Genomic DNA, 21,535 nt, shown 5'->3' with positions numbered 1-21,535 from the left:
TTATTTTTCCATCTGAATCATATCAGTGATCTTTTGTGGGGTTTTACGCATGCGCAGTAAAGGTGAATTTAGCGTTTTCAGGCGTTTTTCAAAAGTTTCTCATCCGCACTGAAATGTCCGAAACCGCCTGAAAACGCTAGTGTGGACGGAGAGCGTTTTTAAACGAAAACGCCATTTTCAAATGTGTCCGGATTAATGTAGACATAGCCTAAGGTTGCAGAAAAGTGTATCGCCAAGCTGCTAAATTAACACCTCAGCCATGGCCATTCTCTCCTGCACCCCATGCAGTTTGGGTTTCGCCAGTACCACTCCACAGAGACGGCAAACTAAGTCTTCATAGAAACAGTGATATCCTTGCTTGATAAAACCACCTGTGTTGGTGCAGTCTTTTTGTGTTTAAAGAAGGCGTTCGATTCAGTAGATCATCGAGCCCTTCTGTCTAAACTGACTCATTTCAACTTTGCAGAAGATGCGCTAGCTTGGTTTTAATCAAGCGGAAACCTCCCTGTCTCTCTCTTGAAACCAACATGGAAGTGAATTAAACGGAACTTTACAGCAGAAAAAAAAAACGTTTACAGCCTGGAGCAAAAAGTGGCTTTGGTCTATACAGCTAATTTTGCCTTTCATGACGACTGTGAGGGGGGTGAATTTTTTTATAACTCATCCGTTTACATTATATTAAGCCTTACATTTCTGCATAATTAAGGGTGTCCACTTTTGAGTGACAGGTGGATTCCCGCTGCTGTGGTCATTAGTCATCATTAGCCGTTTGTCTGCTGTTTGTTAGCCGTCACGTTACCTCAGCTAATTGTCTGACTGTAAAAATAACTAAATTCGGGAGTGACGCGCTGCCAAGAAGGCGACGGTCGGCTACGCCCACTTTAGGCTTCAAAAACGGTCTTCAGAAACCTACGGGTGACGTCACGGACTCTACGTCCAGTCTATGGTTTTAATCTTACTTGTCCAACAGAAGACAATCTGTGAGTGTTGGTGGCACTATGTCGTCTTACCTTGAATGTCCAGCAGGGGTCCCACAAGGCTCTATTTTGGGACCAGTATTGTTCTCTGTAATATATAAATGATCTGCCAAACGTTTGTCAAAAAGTCCATTTCCAAATGTATGCTGATGATGCGGTTAAAAGCACACAGGAAACATCATCCATCCTCACATCAGCACTGGAGAATATACAGCATTGGCTCCTTAAATCCTGCCTATTATTGAACAAAAAGAAAACTGTTGCTATAATTTTCACAAAAAAATCCATAAAACTGGTGCGGTCCAATGTGTTCCTGGGGGGAGTGGAGCCTGACATTGTCGAAGGGTTCAAGTACCTCGGGTCACACTGGACTCTCATTTAAAAAACACATCAAACTTACAGCGAACGGAATCAAATTCAATTTACATAACTTTAAACAAATCAGACCATCAATGACAATTACTTCTGCTAAAATGTTCCTATATTCAATGATATTTTCACATAGCCTATAGATTACTGCTTCACAACCTGGTCACTCACTGGGGATACAATTTTAAAACCCATAGAAATGTTATTCAAAAAATCTATAAAAAATATTTGATCAAACGCCTCTGTCTTTCCATCAGTGTAATATTTTGGACAAATACAATATGCTCAATTTTGAAAATTTGTATTCATTTTAAAAATAGCTGTTTCATTTATAAAGTTTTTCATGGACTAGCCCCACCTCCACTTTCTACATACATTAAACCAAGGACTGACAGAGGTTTTTGCACCAGAGCCTCATTTAGAGGAGACCTAGAGATCCCGCACAGAAAAACAACCTTTGGGCAAACTGTTCTGTCTATCAGAGGAGGTCACCTTTGGAACGGCCTCCCAACAAACATTAGAGAAAGTCCCACTTATTGCACATTTAAAAAGCACCTTAAACAGTTTCTTAAAAGTTTCCAGTTATGTCCTCATTTAGACTAATTTTATTGATGTAATTTGTCTGAATGTGTGTTAATGTGTTTCTTGCTTGATACTGTATATTGTCTTATCCTTTTGTGTTGTATTTTGTCATATTATCTTTTTGTGTTGTTGTCTTCCTGCCTCGGGACTACCGGTGAAAATTAGCATTTATGCTATAATCTGGCTCATTTACAGTCTGTACAGAAGTGTAAGATTGTTCATTAATGTGCACTGTCCCGAATAAATAAATAAATAAACTAAAAATAAATAGTCCCATCCAGTACCCTAATCTTGAATCTACTAATTTAACTAATTTTAGATCTATATCTAAGCTGCCCTTTCTCTCTAAAATCCTGGAGAAAATAGTGTTTGTTCAGTTGCAGTCTCATTTGAGTTCAAACTGCATCTCTGAAAAGTTTCAGTCAGGTTTTCAAGTACAGAATCTGCACTTTTACAAGTCTTCAATGATATACCCCAGTTTCTCTTTTGTGTGGTGTACCTCAGGGCTCAATTCTTGCACCGATTTTATTTTTATATGGCGTGTCTTTTCATCTCTCTTTACAGTGTAATAATAATAAATCTTCTGGTCCACAGGAATTAAAAGTTTATCTTTTAAACAGAACTGATGTTATCTTATTTGGTTCCAATGACTGCCATAATACTTTTGATCGTTGGCATCTTTTTCTATAGAAGCTTGTTTCCGCCACAGAATAAAAAAATAAAAAAGGTAATTGCGACTTTTTATCTCACAATTCTAACTTTTTTTTCTCACAATTGTTAGTTTACTGTCAGATTTGCATGATATAAAGTTGCAATTGCGAGAAATAAACTCAACTCAATTTTTCTGTAGATTTATGCCTGTATGAGTGTGAGACTGTGCCATTATAATAAGCCTAATTATATATATATATATATATATATATATATATATATATATATATATATATATATATATATATATATATATATATATATATATATATTGCATATGACAGAAAGCCGCCCATCATGATAAAACAGCGTAACACTGGCACTGCGATCCGGTCGATCGTCCACTTACTGAAACTGGTATCCACTCTTCTTCCTTCTGGAACTCAGTTGTCAGGACCTTCTCAAATGATAGTTGAACAAGATGAGCTTTTCGCTGGTGTTACTGTGCCGACAAAACCAAAAGTATGTGGGTTTCACTTCTTGTCTCTGGCTTTTTTTGAAAGTTCATTCAGGAAAAATGTATGCGCTACAGTGAACTCTGACTCCACTGGTTCAGTTTTAGTTAATAGCAACAGAGGCTTTATAAAATTAGAAACAAGTATATAATAAATTATTATAAAAAAATAAACAAGATTTAAAAATGTAATTGAAATGTAATTCAATTTCAGCATCATTTGTTTACAGATAATATTCAATCGAATGCAATGACATCCACACTTGAAGTGGGATTTAGTTGTCCAAGAAACATTTTTTGGCTCACTGGATGTGTCAGGCCATGTTTTAAAAACACAAATTGGACAAGGAATTGCTCTGTCGTTCTCATTTTCTCTCTCTCTTCCTCAGATGCCATTTTTCCCTGTGCTGTTCCTGCTGCTCACCGGGCTGGATGTGAGCTGTTCTCAGGACGAGAACCCGACGGTCCCGTTTGGCTGTGGGTTTGGTCTCCAGCGCCCCTACACTCTCCTGTGCGACCTGGATGCCGTGTGGGGGGTAGTGGTGGAGGTGGTGGCGGCGGCCGGTGTGTTCGCTGCTGTTTTACTGCTACTGGTGTTACTGTGTCGCCTGCACTCAGTGACCGAGGCCCCGAAGCGGAGTGGCATCGGTCCCGTTCTCCTCCTGCTGATCGGCATCATCGGGCTGTTCGGGCTTAGTTTCGCGTACCTTATTGAGCACAACGAGAGCATTTGTTTGGTGCGCCGTGCCCTCTGGGGGGTGTTCTTCTCTCTGTGCTTTGCCTGCATGTTGGCACAGGGCGTCAGGCTGCGCAGGCTAGCTCGCGAGTCTCGTAGCCCAGGCGGCTGTGCCCTCGTTGGACTAGCGTTAGGGTTGACGGCAGTGCAGGGTATTATCGCTGCAGAGTGGCTTCTGCTAACCGTGATTCGGGAGGGTAACCCGGCTTGCCAGTATCAGCCTCTGGACTTTGCGCTTGCGTGCGCATATGTGCTAGCGCTCCTGCTAGCGGCCCTGTTAACCGCAACATTAGCACTGTGTGGGAAGGCACGACCATGGCACTGTAATGTTGTGTGGCTTCTGGTCTCCTGCTTGCTGTCCATTCTCTTGTGGGTGGCTTGGGTTGGTTTCTATGTGTATGGAAACACAGTGTTTGGGAAGTCTCCAGACTGGGATGACCCAGCGTTAGCTGTAGCGCTGGTAGCTCAGGGTTGGCTGTTGTTGCTGTGTCACGCTGCTCCTGAAGCCCACGCATGTCTTCGAGGACCAGCTCAGCCTTCTGCTCCAGACTATTTTGACACGTCCCAGAATTCCTCACGCATGAGAGAGGCCAGCCTTGATGAGGACATCCCACTTTCACACAGGCAGTTTGTGGAGAACCAGGGATATGCGTTTGATGAAAATACTGCAGGTACAACTAGGCACAAAGATGAATAGAACACTTATTATATATATTAATATATTTCATAGATCCTAACATCCATCCTTTACTTTTGTAGGGTTGAGGAGTGGCAGTCATCATAATGGCAACACAGGGGCCAGACCCAGCGCGCCTTTCAGAAGTAACGTCTACCAACCGACTGAGATGACCATGATCCTAAACGGAGGAGCAGTGAGTATTTCACTTTATATGTTTTATAAATAGGCCTGGAGAAACCTTATTCCCAAATTCCTTACTACATCTGACAAGTGTGAGACAAGCTATTGACTGACTCGAGCTTGAGACAGGCCCTGTCAGAAACAGCATTTCTAATTTGCTGATACATGGCTATACTTTGCACATGAAGAAATGGATTTAAAATTTTGGCAGAGAAAAAACAACGTCTGTATACAATCATGCTTTCCATCTTTGAATTTGGAACAATCTAACTTTGAGTTTATCTTTATCCATACCCTTTTTGTAATTTAATTTATAATAAACAGTAGCCATTATTTTTAAAGAAAATGTCGCTAAACAATTCCCAAATAAGAAAAAACGTGCTGAGGTTTTTGGTTCAATAATTAAAATCATTTTTTTTTTCAGAATGAATTTGTAGGAAATTAGTGGTAGTAAAAAATTTTATATCAGCTATGCATTCCATTAATTTTTTTAATTGGTTGTTTTCGTCGGGGCGTGAAGAAATATAGAGCTTAGTATCATCAGCATAACAGTGAAAACTAATGTCATGCTTCCTAATGATATCTCCCAAGGGTAGCATTTACAGAGTTGAACAGCAGCGGTCCTAGACCTGAGCCTTGTGGTACTCCATACTTAACTTGTCATCGATATGACACCTCTTCATTTACTCTGTGTGTGTGTGTGTGTGTGTGTGTAATGTTTTGTAATTATTGTTAATATTTTCATTTAACCTTTTAATAATTTTTTAGTTTAACACTATTTTACTTTAAAGTCCCCCTGTAGTCAATCAGTTTATCCCTTAAAACTCACCATTGATCACCAAAATGACATATTTAAAAAAAATTTCCTTGAAAAAAATTCTTCATGCCTTCAATAGCTTGAATGTAGTTGTTTATTATGCATTTCAATAATCTAGCCTTGAGGTCATGAACGCATGAGCTAACCTTTCCGCATTTGTCGTTGAGAGCATATGTCGTAATTATGTTTTTAAGATGGAGAAAGCGGTTTTTGTTTTTGTTTTTCAGAATTAAGTAGTATGAAATTACTAGTCATACAGTTTTTTATATCAGCTATGCAATCTGTTAATTTTGTGAATTGGTAAGTTTCGTCAGGGCGCAAAGAAATATAGAGCTGAGTATCATCAGCATAACAATGAAAACTAATGCATGCTTCCTAATGAGATCTCCCAAGGGTAGCATGTACAGAGTGAACAGCAATGGTCCTAGTACTGAGCCTTGTGGTACTCCATACTGAACTTGTGATCGATGAGACATCTCTTCATTTACTGCTACAAACTGATAACGGTCAGATAAGTATGATTTAAACCATGCTAATGCAATTCCACTAATGCCAACATCATTTTTGAATCTATTCAAAAGAATGTTGTGGTCGATAGTGTCAAATACAGCACTAAGATCGAATAACTCTAATAGAGAGATACAACCATGATCGGATGATAAGAGCAAATAATTTGTGACTCTAATGAGAGCTGTCTCAGTAATATGATACAGTCTAAATTCTGACTGGAAATCCTCGCAGATACCATTTCTTTGTAAAAAAGGAACATAGTTGTGAAGATTCTGCTTTTTCTAGTATCTTTGACAGAAAAGGTAGATTCGAGATCGGCCTGTAATTGACTAATTCTGTAGGATCAAGTTGCGTTTTTTTCACAAACGGTTAAATCATAGCCAGCTTAAAAGTTTTTGGTACATACCCTAATGACAAAGATGAATTAATGATATTAAGAAGAGGATCTATGACCTCTGGAAGCATCTCTTTCAGTAGCTTAGTCGGTATAGGGTCTAACATACATGTTGATTTAGATGATTTAACGAGGTTAGTAAATTCTTCCTCTCCTATAGCAATGAATAAATAAAAATTGTCCTCAGGGAGACTTCAATGCACTGCCTGATGCAATACTGTAGTAGACGGTTGCATAGTTATAATTTTCTCTCAAATATTATCAATCTTGTAAGTAAAGAAGTTGAAGTCATGAAGTCATTACTGCTGTGCTGCTTGGAAACGTCTGGGGTTGAAGCTTTATTTCCCGTTAATTTAGCCACTGTTTCAAATAAATACCTAGGGTTGTGTTTTCTTCTAAGAAGGTTAAAAAATAAGCAGATCTTGCAGTTTTTAATTCATTTCAGTATGCAATTGTGCTCTTTCTCCACGAAATGTGAAAAATCTCTAGTTTTGCTTTCTTCCAGTTGCGCTCCATTTTTCTGGCTGCTCTCTTAAGGGCCCGAGTGTGCTCGTTGTACTATGGCGTTGGGCTATTTTCTTTAGTTTAATCTTCTTCAAGCGCAAAGGAACAACTGTGTCTAAAGCGCTGTAAAAGAGAGAGTCACGCCCGTTTCACACATATTCCGTTTGCAGTGCGTATGCGGTGCGTATTTTTTTTACTGCATGCGGTTGCAGTCCGTCGATCCGTTCCAGTTGCGGTGCGTATACAGCAGTGCAGAGATCGTTTCCGCACCGAGTCTATTTTTGCTGTGCTGCAAACGCTGAATTAAAGTGACAGCGCATGTTTCGTGGTCAAAATGAACACAGATTGAACTGAAAATGTAGCAATTTCACCATAAATGCGATTAATTAAATAAAATGTAGTAACCTCACCATAAATGTATTTAAATACTTTTTTTTTTTCACTTTAAGACCGGGGTAAAGCAAGGAAAGCTACAATTTAAGAGGATCGCAATGCTGAGACTTTAAGACCGGGGTAAATCAAGGGAAAATACCATTTACTTCAACAAGACAACATAATGAACAACACTCGTCTCATTCGTGGAGGTGGAAAAACAAGTTCTTTGTGACATGCAAGATTTATTGTATAAAGATTTAAATTATGCAAAAGAAAGGCAAGGGTATGAGTCTGCTGTTTTTGTCAATTTTAAGTTTTAATTTAAAATGTAGGCTATGCGATTTTAATATAAGTAGCCTACATGGTAAAATATTTTTACCACTTGCTTGAGCAACTTAATATATAATTATATAGAAGTAATGCATTTAATATGTTGTTTAAATTGTGTTTAAACATGAATACGTCTATTAAACAGTGTATATGTGTACAAAGAGAATCGCAATGCTGACAAAACTTTTTTTAAATAAAAGTTGCTGATAACTTCTGGATTTGAAATACAAATAGTGAGTATGTATTTGTGGTATAGCCTACAGCAGCGGATCAGTTACGCACTGCAAACGCAGCATATGTGAAAGCACTATTGCGCGTGCTGCTCCTGCACTGCAACACGCACCGCATACGCACTGCACACGGAGTATGTGTGAAACGGGCGTCAGTAGTTTCTGTTGCAACATCGAGTTCTTCTAAGCTATCTGGGATGCTGAGGAAATTAAACTGATCAGGAAGATTATTCATTGATTATATATGTTGTATCTTGGATGGTGGACTCATTTAAAGAAATGTAATCGTCTGGTTTTAGACAGGTTTCTGTCAAACAGCACATCTAGGTTTTGATCTGTAATCATATAATTTACAAAGAGTGATTTTGTAGAAAGGGATCTAATATTCAGCAAACTGAGCTTTATCATTTGTTCGTCTGTATTATATCTGTTCAAACATATCTGAACATCAATTCAACAAAGAGCAGATTACAGTGTCTTACATCGTGCTTGCGAGTTCACACACCTCTTTAATGTTCATTTTAGTGATCTCCGACTGACAAAGTCGAACATCATTAGTGCCGACGTGAATAATTATCTTAGAGAATTTATGATTACTATTAGCCAGCACTTTTAAATTTCCTTTGATTGCAGGCGCTCTGGCTCCCGGCAAACATGTGACTATGGTGGCTGGTGTCTATTTTCACGTTCTGTGTTATAAAATCACCAATAACTAGGGCACTTTCAACAGGATTCTCAGTGGGTCCGTCACTGAGTGGGGAGAATCTGTTTGATGTTGTAATCGGAACGGAAGAGCGGTGTTTTGTCCCACGCCTACAGCGTCTCACGGTCACCCAGTTGCCCTGCTGCACGGGCTCTACAGCCGGAACCGAACAATGTACAGAGTTCACTAAGCTAGTCACGTCCAAAGTAGTATCTAAAGCCCTTGCATTCTTACTATCTTCAATTAAAGTTTGGATGCGTGTCTCTAGTTTTAAAATCTTTTCCGTCAGCCTGACTAATTCCCTGCATTTATCACATGTTAAGCATTCGTTGCCGACAGAGAAGACTATACTATACATTTGACATGAAGTGCAAGTGAAAATTAACAGGAGATGACATTATTCACCTTGTTTGTTGACTGATCCAACTCACCACAGTCGTTTGATGGACTTATAAAAGGCGCGAGTGGAAATGTTGGCAAGCACGGATGGCAGGTTAACAGGCTAGCGAAATTCTAGCGCGTTGTGCTAGCCATAACTATTTAGTTAAAAGCTAGCGATGTCAGATTAATGTGATAGGCAATATTAGATAATATCTGATATGGTGATGAGTAAGTTATATTTAGCAATATAAACAACAAGGAATGATAGTAAATAGAGATTCAAAACAGAAAGCTATACAGAGCTTACAGACGCAAACCACTCAGCAGCAAGGTAGACAGGAGCAATCGATCAAGGAGCCTTGTAAAGTACCACGTGATGAGTCTGAGGATGGCAACTGTTGCGCTTGCCCGCACTGCAGTGGGAAAATAAAAGTTGGATTCCATTTCAACAGCATTGAACATAAAGTGCTGGGGAATCCAGGAGCACCATGAGTTTCAGACAAGATGAGTTCCTGACATCACCTGTATTCCTGTATTCTACTATGCTCATCTATAAAATTTACACCACTGCATTAAAACCTTGATATTGTCTTGATGGCTTTTAATTATTTGGAAGGGAGGATTGAATGCCTCGCAAAAAAAACAACAAAAAAAAAAAACACATTTACTTTTTTAATAAAAAAAAAACATGGACAGATTGTTCAAAATATTTTCCATGCATTTTTCATGTGTATAGAGAGAAAAGGGAGGGGGTGGAAGAAGTCATGAATCTCGCCTTACTGCTTGCGTAATATTTACATATGCCAAATAATAATATGTATAACCGCTAAGAAGAGCTGTGCATGTGCAAGCGTTGGGATTTCGGGTGTACGAGCACCATTTGAACTGCCTGCGATTTGCCACTTTCTGTGTGTCTCTCATTGAAAATGAACTAGAGACTTGCACTTCGCCTTGTCCCGTATGAAACTGCCTTTATATTGAAGTGTTACTACCGGCCCAATTTATGAGCGGCTCCCTGAGAATTCTCCCAACTCTCTTGATGGCTACTCTGGACCTGCTCGAGAGTATGAGGGTTACAATGTATTGGGCATTGTCTCAGTGGTGGCTTTCTGAAGACTAGTGGCATGGGAAGGGTTAAAGGAGTGCGTCACATTCTTTTTATGGACTGAGACAGACTGTCTTTACACCTGTCTTTTCTACCAGGGATTATGGAGAAGAAAAGTTGAAGTTTGGGACTTAACACACTCTTGTTTCGGCACGCACAAACTCAACAAAGAAGAAGAATGGTGAGAAACTGGGAAACTTCAGATACAGAGAACACCAGACAAAGGAACTGCTTTGCTCTCTCCCTTGTATTTAATTATGAGTTTTAATTAAACTCCTGCTCAGTAAGGATTAAAAGGTTCTCTCTGGCCTCGTTTACACTGTCAGTGAAATGTGACCCAATTGCGATTTTTTTTTTCTTTTTTTTTTCTTTTTCTTTTTTTTTTTTTGCTCATATGTGACACAGATCGGATGTGTTCTATGACAGTGTAAACAGGAAAAAAAACGCATGCATTCGGATATTTCGAGATCGGTTTCAGGCCTCATTCATATGTGGAAATAAATCAGATATAAATCAGACATGTGCCAATGCGATTGTCATGTAAACAGGCAGATCGGATTTTCTGAGGCATTAGGCAACGTCTCCCCGGTTTATTGACGAGAGAAACCCCGACGTGCTTCTGCAAAGGGACGGATGGCCCAGGACAGGAATGTGGACAAACATTGACGCAACATATCTAAGGTTGGCTTGCTCATCCTAAAATTTCGGACCCACTGCTTCTCGTTAAAGCTCGCCACAATATGCTCCTACCAGTCCTGATATCTCTCTTGCACACAATAACTGAAGTATATGCACAGGCTGCAATGATGGCACTTTTCGTCCTCCTCCGCCTCATAATCATGGTGATGTTTGGCGAACTTCGCATATATTGCAGAACTAGCATCAATCATATTTTGCGTTCGTCCATCTGTGCAATATAATTTAACCCTTTAAGCACGCGCAATGTTTCAGATAGTATGGCATGTGTAAACACATGAATCGGATATGAGTCACAATTGAAAGAACGTGTAAACGGACGGTCAAAAAAATCAGATATAGGCAACAAATCAGAATTGGGCATCAAGACCTGCACTGTAAACGAGGCCTCTGAGACAAAAGGAGAATTCTGAAAAAAGAAGCTAACTGAAACAAAAATAAAACACAGGCAAGACTTCCAAGTCCTGAAACTAAGGAAGTTTGGGGAGTTTGAAAACAGAAACAACGGCAAACGTATATTGCACCCGCAAGCAAACCTTCTCTTCTAGGGTCCTCTATCTACGAAATTCAGATTGTCAGGACCTTCTGCACAGACTTCAGAACTTCCACTTCCAAGAAACTTTTATCTGTGTGATTCCAGATATCTAGTCTGGAATTCATCTAGTCTGGAACTCATCCAGTCTAGAACTCATCCAGTCTGGAACTCATCTTGTCTGGAACTCATCTTGTCTGGAACTCAACTAGTCTGGAACTCATCTAGTCTGGAACTCACCTTGTCTGGAACTCATCTTGTCTGGAACTCATCTTGTCTGGAACTCATCCAGTCTGGAACTCATCCAGTCTGGAACTCATCCTGTCTGGAACTCACCTTGTCTGGAACTCCTCTAATATGGAACTCATCTTGTCTGGAACTCATCCTGTCAGGAACTCACCTTGTCTGGAACTCATCCAGTCTGGAACTCATCCTGTCTGGAACTCACCTTGTCTGGAACTCACCTTGTCTGGAACTCATCTTGTCTGGAACTCATCTAATCTGGAACTCATCTTGTCTGGAACTCATCCTGTCTGGAACTCATCCTGTCTGGAACTCATCTTGTCTGGAACTCACTTTGTCTGGAACTCACTTTGTCTGGAACTCACCTTGTCTGGAACTCATCCAGTCTGGAACTCATCCTGTCTGGAACTCATCTTGTCTGGAACTCATCTTGTCTGGAACTCATCCTGTCTGGAACTCATCCTGTCTGGAACTCATCTTGTCTGGAACTCATCTTGTCTGGAACTCATCCAGTCAGGAGCTCATCTTGTCTGGAACTCACCTTGTCTGGAACTCATCCAGTCTGGAACTCACCTTGTCTGGAACTCATCTTGTCTGGAACTCATCTTGTCTGGAACTCATCCAGTCTGGAACTCATCCAGTCTGGAACTCATCCAGTCTGGAACTCATCCAGTCTGGAACTCATCCTGTCTGGAACTCATCCTGTCTGGAACTCATCTTGTCTGGAACTCTTCTAATCTGGATCTCCTGGTGCTCACTCTTTTCTCCCACTGCAGTGCGGCCTAGCGCAACAGTTGCCATCCTCGGACTCATCACTTTACTACTGTATGTAGAACATAAATATCACTTAACCAAACCTAATTCCAGAGGCCATTAGTATATGATTTATAATTTAGTATATGATTTTATAATTTGCGTTAGATGTTGAATAATTGACGTCTGTTAAAAAATAATAAACAAAAAATCATAGTTTATTTGTTGAATTTAGAAGAAGGTTCTTCACTTTTAGTTTCTTAGTTAGCTTTAAGTTAACTTTAGTTAATTCCTTTTATTACACTTGTCTCTTCCTTGTGTTGATAATATGGCAAGACAGGCTCTACAAGTTACAATCATTCAGCCCCTTAGGCAGAATTCTACATTTAAAACAGTTTCTACTATTAGCGGTGAATAGGATTTAACCAAACAGGACATGTTCCTGGATCAATATCCTTGTAGGTCCTGAACAACATCCCTACGAACAAATCAGTGAAATGTGAATATTTGGATTTGGCTTGGATTAGGGGCATGTACACCATTCATATCAACCTATAATTTCTCTGAATTTATTGGTAGGTTAGGGTCTGGGTTATGTGTAGGATTCAGGTTTAGAATGTTTCTTTGACAGGAATGTTGATCCAGGACCAAACTTCTTTCTTTTTTTCTTTGTTTTGATCAAAGAACACATCTTACTTGGCATTATCACAGTGACTTGGCTACTTCACCACCATTCTCAGATATCTTAGGAGATCTGAAGAAAGCATGTTCTGGGGCGAAACTTGAAGTCATTTCAAAATAAAAGTTTTGTTGTTTAGCAACCTTGCATTCACTAAGGGTGTATTCACACCTGCCTTGTTTGGTTCGATTGAATCGAACTCAAGTTCGTTTCCCCCCTTGGTGCGGACCTTTTGGGCAGGTGTGAATACAGCAATCGAATTCGGGTGCGGACCAAACAATCGAACCGAGACCCAGCTGAAGAGGTGGTCTCGGTACGGTTCCAAACGAACTCTGGTACGGTTCGTTTACGGTGTGAACATGAACCGACCCAACTGCAGAAAACTGCGCCTTTTTATTTGACTGCTCTTATGAGGATACTTAACAAAACGGACATTTTGGCATAATGCTGTGCATGTGTTATTGTTCGTTTAAGCGCGAAAGAAAAAGAGAATTCTGGCGCGCTGTCTGTGCACGCGATACTGTTGCGCGTCTTTCTGCGAGCCGTGTGTGCATTCACAGACAGAGCGTTCTTTTTTGTCTTACCGCGCTTAAATGGTTTAAAAGCACGTTCTCTCCACCGGAACCGTACTTGCAGCACATCGTCGTCTTCTCAAAATCTAATTACAACATCGTATAGATGACATTTTGTCATATGCTCAATAGTTTCTTAATATTGCGTTTGTAGGGAATAACACCAAATCAGTAAAAGAACAAATATTGCATTACGAAATATCTCCATGCTGAGCCTGTTTTTGCACTTCCTGCTTTTCCCTGCTTGAGAATTCTTTTTTTTATTATTTCTTTATTTAAAAGGGACAGCGCACATTAATCAACATGAGGACAAAGTCCAAAATGTAAATGTGCCAGATTTAGCCATACAGGCTCATTTTCATCTGCAGTCTCTAGGTTGATGGTTAAGAGAAAACAATAAATACACTACAACAATACAATAAATGCATATCAATAAGAAAGCCTTAGATATATACAAGTAAGAATAACACCACTATTCCCGATCAGGACAACTGGCAGGTTGATGAAAAAAAAAAAAAAAAAAATCCTGTCCAATGAATGGACGACCTTAGCACACGTGTGGTTTTGTTTACAACTTTTGGTTCACTTGCAAAAAGAGCAGTGTGAAAGCGAACCGTACCAAACAAAAAAAAATCAACATTGCATTTGGTCCGGACCAAAGCAAGTGAACTATCGGACTTTCCTGGTGTGAATACACCCTAAGGTTCTAAGGAGCATGAGTCATTCAGCAGACTAACTCTCTGATTCTCAGCACCTGAATAAGCAGAGAAATGACAAAGCAGAGACCAGATGGCCAGTGTGTAGGATCTGTCAGAAGAGTCGACATGCTCTTGCTGAGATCACAATGAGATCCTCTGTGGAAATACTGAGAAGCATGTAAATCACAGAACAACACAGTTTTAGTCATTTCAACAAAATGAGGAATTCAAATGTTCTTAATACAAAGATGAGTAGTAAGACCATTTTGGTAAAAAGGATAAAACATAGAAAGACAGAAGTCCCTATAGCAAGACTCAAAAAGGCTAGAGCAACCTAGAAAACAAAACATCTTACAACTCCATCTAAACAAGATTTATTATCTTGTGAAAACAATTTCATAAAAGGTGTTCCAAGAGGAGAAAGTCCACACCAGAGGGATTGGAGTCATGTCAGGTCCTGACAGATTGTGTGTTCTGTCTAATGCGCTTGAGAGGTGTTTTTCCCACCTATGAAACACCACTCATCTAATGTAAATGTCTTGACTGTAAATATGCCTGCTAATTTTGTTTCTTTTTTTTCACAGGTTCCATCCGCCCCTCCCACTTACACAGGAAGACAGCTTTGGTAAAGGAGGAGACTGGGAAAAGGGTGAATGGAAAAGTGTTGCAAGCTCCTGAACTGTAAGAAAAACCTCTGAAGTGAATACAGACTACAGTTAGAGACAACAAAAACAGGACAACTCTTTGCATTATCAATAGTTGTGGTTATTTTGAGTTGGTGTACTTGGAAAAATATTCATGCAGTTTCTCTATTAAAAGCATTAACAGCTTTTAATTCCAACAGTATTTTAAAAGCAGCATTATCTCAAATGATTATGTATTTTGCTTTGGCTTCAGATTCACACTGAAGTCATATCGGGCTCTGTATGTTACAGGTCTGTCTCTACTGCAGTAAAAGTTGGACATCTTATTCTGTGATAACCAGATACAGTGCTTTGGTCTCTCTGGTCAAAGTTGTTTTTTTCTAATGCAAGTTGTCTGTGTATGAATGGGTGGAAGCACTGAAGCAACATGCTGTGACAAATCTAAAGCTTTCTTCTGTGAACTAATGAGATAAAATCTCACTCAATTCTATATGAAATCTTAGCAACACCTTGTTGTAAATGGGTTGTATTTTTAACTATCAAGGTTCTTGCATTTGCCACTGGAGTTGCGTACTACTTCAAATGTTTTGATCTCTTCTCTGTTTTACACAGTTATAAGATTAACCTTCAGATACCTACTACTGCTGGACAGATACCAGCGGGAATAACTAAGTTGAGATGACAGAGCAAAGGAAGGAAGTGAGGACTAATATAGTTGTGTTAATATAGTTTTGGGAGTAGTAACTCAAAAAATGTCATCAATTACTCACCCTCATGTTGTTCCAAACCCGTATGACTTTCTTTCATCTTCGAAACGCACATTAAGATATTTTTAATGAAATCTGAGAATGAAAAAGATTTCAGCCGAAATTAAATCTGTTCATCATATAAAGAGATCAAGACTCTTCAGAACATGTGGACTAAAAGATCTTCGTTCATGTTCCGAAGATGAACGAAAGTCTTCCGGGTTTGAAATGAAGTGAGAGTGAGTAAATGATGATGGAATTTTCATTTTTGGGTGAACTATCCCTTTAAGACACTGAAAAGAGTGACAACTGCAAGTATTTAATGACTAGAGTAACGGAGATCAGAGAACTGTGTAAGAGGGTGTGGTCAGTTCATTTTTCAGACGGTTTTCTTTTCCTATGAGAGTGATAATGTTGTTAACCAGTTGTGTTCTTTTCAAATGAAAGTGTTTTGTGTTGTTGTTGTTTGCTGCTTAGACTGTGATGTAACCTTCTAAAAGGGACACTGAGCTGTAGAGAATAACTATTTGTTTTATAGTTATGCATGCAGAGTCCTATAGCACATCACATAAACTGATATATGATAATCAGTATTAGGCTGTTTTCACAAAACCAAGTGTGAATATTTGGTTGATTGCTTGGTCCAACCCGAAGTTCAGTTTCAACCTCCTCCCCTTGTTATACAAGGTGCAAGAGCCAAATAATATATGTTGCGGTTAATAAAAGTTATACTCTGAGAATGCAAAGATGTAAATTACACATCATCAATTGCTGGAGTCTATGTAAACCTCTTAAAGTGAATTCAGGTGTGGTTCACAGCTGCACAGCTGAGTTTGTGAAACTGAGGAAGCTGTTGTTATTATTAGGGGCTGACCACCAAGGGAAACCTATTGTATCTTTAGTTTTCTTCTTCTTCTTCCGCTCTTAAGTCAATGGCTCGCCATAGAACTGTATGGTAAAAAGTTATGAAATTTGGCACAGTGATAGAGGAGAGTCTGAACATTAACCACAGCAATTTTAGAGTCACTAACTCAGTCTATCTAGCGCCACCAACTGTCCAAAGTTTCACTTACATTTATGTTAATAACTTTTGAATGGCTAAAAACAAGATTCCTTTTTCCTCTGATTCCGTGGCTCAAGTCGATTCGATTGACATTTTGCCGTCCGATTTTCACTAAAATTGGCTCAGATCATCTTCAGACCGTGTTGGCAAAAAGTTATTAAAAGCTTTTTGATAAACCCAACCGTTTTCGACTAACGCGCGGACGAATTTGACGAAGAGATATAGCAAAATTGGATGCGAGGCTTTATCTCCTCAACACTTTAGCGTATTGAGACGAGTCTTGGTACATGTCATCACAAGCATGACCTGAGGCTACATGCAGTTTTTCACTACAGCGCCACCAACTGGTCAGGAGATATGTGAACGGTTTGCCCAAAAATCATAAAATTGGCTAAAAAACCTTTTGATTTAGCGCAGCATACTACAAGCTTTTTGATTCACATTTGATTTTGAACACATCAATGAATTTGATGACATGGTGATGATTCTGATGCTGTAACTCTGCAACGCTTTGCCAGATTAAACACCAAACTTTTGTTGTGTCACTAGCCCCTTTCACACATACAGTCTTTACTGGTAAATTACCGGTTAGAGATCATGGGCCCTATTTTAACGATCTGAAACGCAAGTATCAAACGCGAAACGCAAGTAACTTTGTGGGCGGTTCTCGGGCGCTGTTGCTATTATACCGGTGGGATAAATGACTCTTGCGCCCGACGCAAATCTAAAATGGGTTGGTCTGAAGTAGCTTCATTATTCATAGGTGTGGTTTGGGCGTAACGTGAAATAAACCAATCAGAGCATCATCTCACATTCCCTTTAAGAGCAGGCGCGCTTGTTCCATGGCGGATTGCTATTATAACGGCGGATTTGCCAGGAGAGGTTCACAGCCGAGGAGACCGACGTTCTCGTCAGGGCCGTAAAACACAGAGAAGTGACATTGGGGATGGAGAAACACACCCAGATTAGCTTCGGTTAAACAGGCGTATAATAATTTGGGTAATTGTGTAAGCTAGATTTATGCCTATTTTTTCACATCTTCATGGACACCACAATGAGTTCCCTCGTGTGTTAATATTTTTCCTTGTAATAATGTATGATTTGCAAAAATGTTACATTGATTATGGCCAAGCATGCGCCCTTAAAATAGCATCTGAATAACATGCGCAACGCGCCACTGACTTTAGACTAGGTTTCTCCTGGTCTGTGGTGGAATTGTTTCTGAAACTGCAAAATAGCATCAGGGAACGTTTGCGCCGGAACACGCCTCCTCTTTGCGCGGTCCGCTGTGCGCGGGTGCAAAATAGGAATGATACATGCGTCGTGTACAAAGTCAATTGCGCTGGGTGCAAGATAGGGCCCCATGTGTGAACAGGACCTTTTCAAAAATACCGGTCAATTGGTTCTGGTATTTTACCAGTAATGGAAGTTGTAACATTAGCAGGAAATTACTGGTATTGTGCTCTGTGTGAATGCAGAATGAAAATTACCGGTATGATCGTGTACGGAGTCAGAACGCGCTGACGTAAGAAGTCTGCTTTGTTTGGGCCAATCATAAAGTTCTTATGGAGATGACTTGATGACTCAGCACTGTTGACAGTAAGCTTTTTAATAGTTTTATTATGTAAATGTGCGCTAGGTGGACATCTTGAGCCACGTCTCGCAGCTTTTTCAACGTGTTGCGCTCGAGACCCAGCCTTCTTTTCTATTCATCAGCACTGTGGCTCTGCCGTTGGATACTATTATACGCGTCTCCTGTTTTTAAGAGCAAAAGTGCATTCTGTCTGATCATCCTTTATGCCTGTCACTCAGACTTTAAAAAAATGTTGTCAAATTGAACAGATAGTGAAACTAAATTGCTTATGCTCATGTGGGTGAATAAAGACAACGGTGCAGCTTTTAATGAGCAAATTCGATGGGGAATTTTGCTTTGAAATTACATGCCGAATCTGCAAGTAACCATAGTGATGTTCCCTAGGGAGATCTGAGATATGATCGGAGATATGATAACAAATATCAGTTTGCAAATATCAAGTAGCATAGCGGACAGTTTTTGGAAGCGGATGAGACCGGAAGCCTCGACACAATCAAGTTATTCTTACGTTAAGAATGAGGCTGATGCTGGTCAGCGTTCCCCTCCGTCTCTGAGCGCCTGTCAACGTGCGGATACAACGTTTGAGTTCTCTTTCTCAATATAATGCACTGTCAATACCTCGCCCACTAAAAGCTGCACGGATATATTTGAATACCGCAATATAGAAACAATACAGAAAAAGTTCAATCATATTTCATCATATCACCCAGCCTTAGCAACCAATGATACTTACTAGTTTAAATGTTTACATACAGTAGATATTTTAAACCAAAAACCAAAAGGCTAACGCTATTTTACTCTTGCACTGGCAATATAATATAATATACCTCTTTAATCTGAAGTAGAATCGACTATGACTTCCTCACTGTATCTTGAGAAAATTGGCTCAGCCAATGCTTGATGGAGCCGAACAGCTCCCGGGCATGAAAGTTGGGGTTGGGGAACTGAAGTAGTTTGTTTGAAGAGGTTGACTCTTTCTTTGCAGCGATTTCCTTGCATGGGAGGCCATTTCGGTGCAAAGTATTGATAGCTGCATGTCTTTAACTACTGTTAACACAAGAACACAATGACTGGAAGCACTTCTTCCCTCCTTTTATCGCAATTGGTCTGCTCTTATAATCCAGTCAGAATGATAGAGTGATTTCACGACTAGCACTTGTTCACACCGGCCCATGTGCTGATGATATGATTAGTGAAATTATGTTAGCTGGTCACTTTGTGCCAGGGCCAAAAAATGTAAGCGTTTTGCAATTATTAAAAATGCATCTGATCACTCTAAAAACAATGTGAATCAACACCACAACAACTGAAGCAGCGAACTTTGCGAAACACACGGCCAATACTTTTGGCCATGGCTGTATCGTCTTAAACTGAGATAGATAAATATTACAAACAACATTAGCATTAGCACACTTATAAATACTTCTAGCCAGTATTTCTCAAACTGTGGTACACACACCACCCGTGATATTAATGTATGTGTGCGTGTCTATGTATAACCCACGGTCAAAGCCATCAATATAGCCCGTTTACATAGACATTTTAGTTTGTATGAATAATGTTCATCCTGCTGTCTCATCACTTGGTGTCATACATGGTCCATGGATTGTGTTGTTTTAGTTCTGAAATGTAGTTTGCTTATATGTTTTATAGAACAATTAACATTTATATGTCAAAAAATCTCAATTTTAATAAATTGTCTTGACCCCATTAATGTGATTTACTAGTTGTCTCTACATTTCAAAGTAGCGAATCAATCCATTGGTGGACGTTTACAGGCTTATCCGTTGCAGAAAGAGATTTATTGTCAAAATTCTCAATGGAAAATGCGAACCATAGTGAAACTGGGACAGTTGGCCTGTGGTTTCATGAACATCAGGATCAAATCAAATAGCTGTCATGACATCTCATCCCCAGTATCTAACATCCATTTACAGAAGGTCAAAGCAGTAGATCAATACATTGCTCAAAGATACTCCATGCAACTATGTGAACACACACACACACACACACACACACACACAGTTGTTGCATTTGACATGTGAGAGAGCAGTTCGTAACACAGGACAAATACTTTACATGTTGCATTCTCAGAACAGGGATGCTATAGCACACGTTAGCATGAACTTCCTCCTTGTACGGTCACTTTGTTTTTTCTTTTAGGCCAACTACTGTCATGGTTGGAGCAACATATGAAGAGAATATTGTTGAATACGTTTAAATGTGTTTACCTACCTGAATAATAACGTACAGTTTAATGGCACAGACATTTGAAGGTTATCCTTCACTACAATGAGAATCTCACTTGTAATGTGTTGATGAAACATTTGTGTGTGTTTTTAAGGTGTAGTTTCCCCTCTACACTGTTCAGAATGACTGAAGGGAAAGGGTCCCGTTACTTATTAGGCTCTTTATATTAATATATATGTTGTTTATGTTGTTTTGTCAAGCTCCTGTTTATGTGTGTGTGTGTAATAATATGCACACATGACGTGTTTGTCAGGGTTTACATGACAGTCATAAAATAATCTGTGTATTTCCACATGACTGATAATAATGAGCAAGGCAATGCCAGCTTGATATAATGAGATGATGTTTTTTTTTAGTTTTTTTTTTAGGTCACCTGTGTTCATTAAATTAACAATAGTGAAATATGCACATATCTGTTCCCTGAATCTTCCATACTACTGAATTTCCCTTGTTTCTGTATTATTCACATATCTCCCTCAGAATCGATCATCTGGAGCTGTTCAGTGATGCAGCATGTCTATGTTTAGAACATTTACCCCAAAAACAATATATATATGGAATAAAACCATTCGACAACCAGTGACTGTGTGCTTCCTTCTGAATTCAGAGAAATGTAACTGATCAACTGTTATTTTTTTGTTTAGAAGAAGAAAAAAAAAAAAAACACTCCTTTCCATGACTGTGATTACCAGATTTAAGGGATAGTTCACCCAAAAATGAAATTTACCCCATGATTTACTCGGCCTCAATCCATCCTAGGTGTATATGACATTCTTCTTTCAGATGAATACAATCGGAGTTATATTAAAAAATATTCCTAGCTTTATAAGCTTTATAATGGCAGTGAATGGCCGTTTCTGTTTTGAAGTCCATCAAAGTGCATCTGTCCATCAAAGTGCATCTGTCCATCATAAAAGTGCATCTGTCCATCATAAAAGTGCATCTATCTTTCATAAAATGCATCAGTCCATCATAAAAGTGCATCTATCCATCATAAAAGTGCATCAGTCCATCATAAAAGTGCATCT

The 21,535-nt window shown here is 39.4% G+C and overlaps 1 protein-coding gene across 2 annotated transcripts in view; it reads left to right on the top strand.

Annotated features, from left to right (window-relative positions):
• Positions 1–21,086, top strand: part of gprc5ba (G protein-coupled receptor, class C, group 5, member Ba) — a 46,609-nt gene extending 25,523 nt beyond the window's left edge. For both annotated transcript variants that reach the window (XM_079892148.1, XM_079892147.1), the window contains exons 3-5: positions 3,483–4,500; positions 4,589–4,701; positions 14,795–21,086. In XM_079892148.1, the coding sequence (XP_079748274.1) occupies positions 3,483–4,500; positions 4,589–4,701; positions 14,795–14,839 (1,176 nt within the window). In that variant the 3' untranslated portion in view covers positions 14,840–21,086. The remainder of the gene's footprint in view (positions 1–3,482; positions 4,501–4,588; positions 4,702–14,794) is intronic.
• The last annotated feature ends 449 nt before the right edge of the window (positions 21,087–21,535 follow it).

The sequence above is a fragment of the Squalius cephalus genome (assembly GCF_949319135.1).
Source record: "Squalius cephalus genome assembly, chromosome: 1".
NCBI lineage: Eukaryota > Metazoa > Chordata > Actinopteri > Cypriniformes > Leuciscidae > Squalius > Squalius cephalus.
Note: the sequence above shows the minus strand (reverse complement) of the source record. Positions and strands in the feature narration are given on the sequence as shown.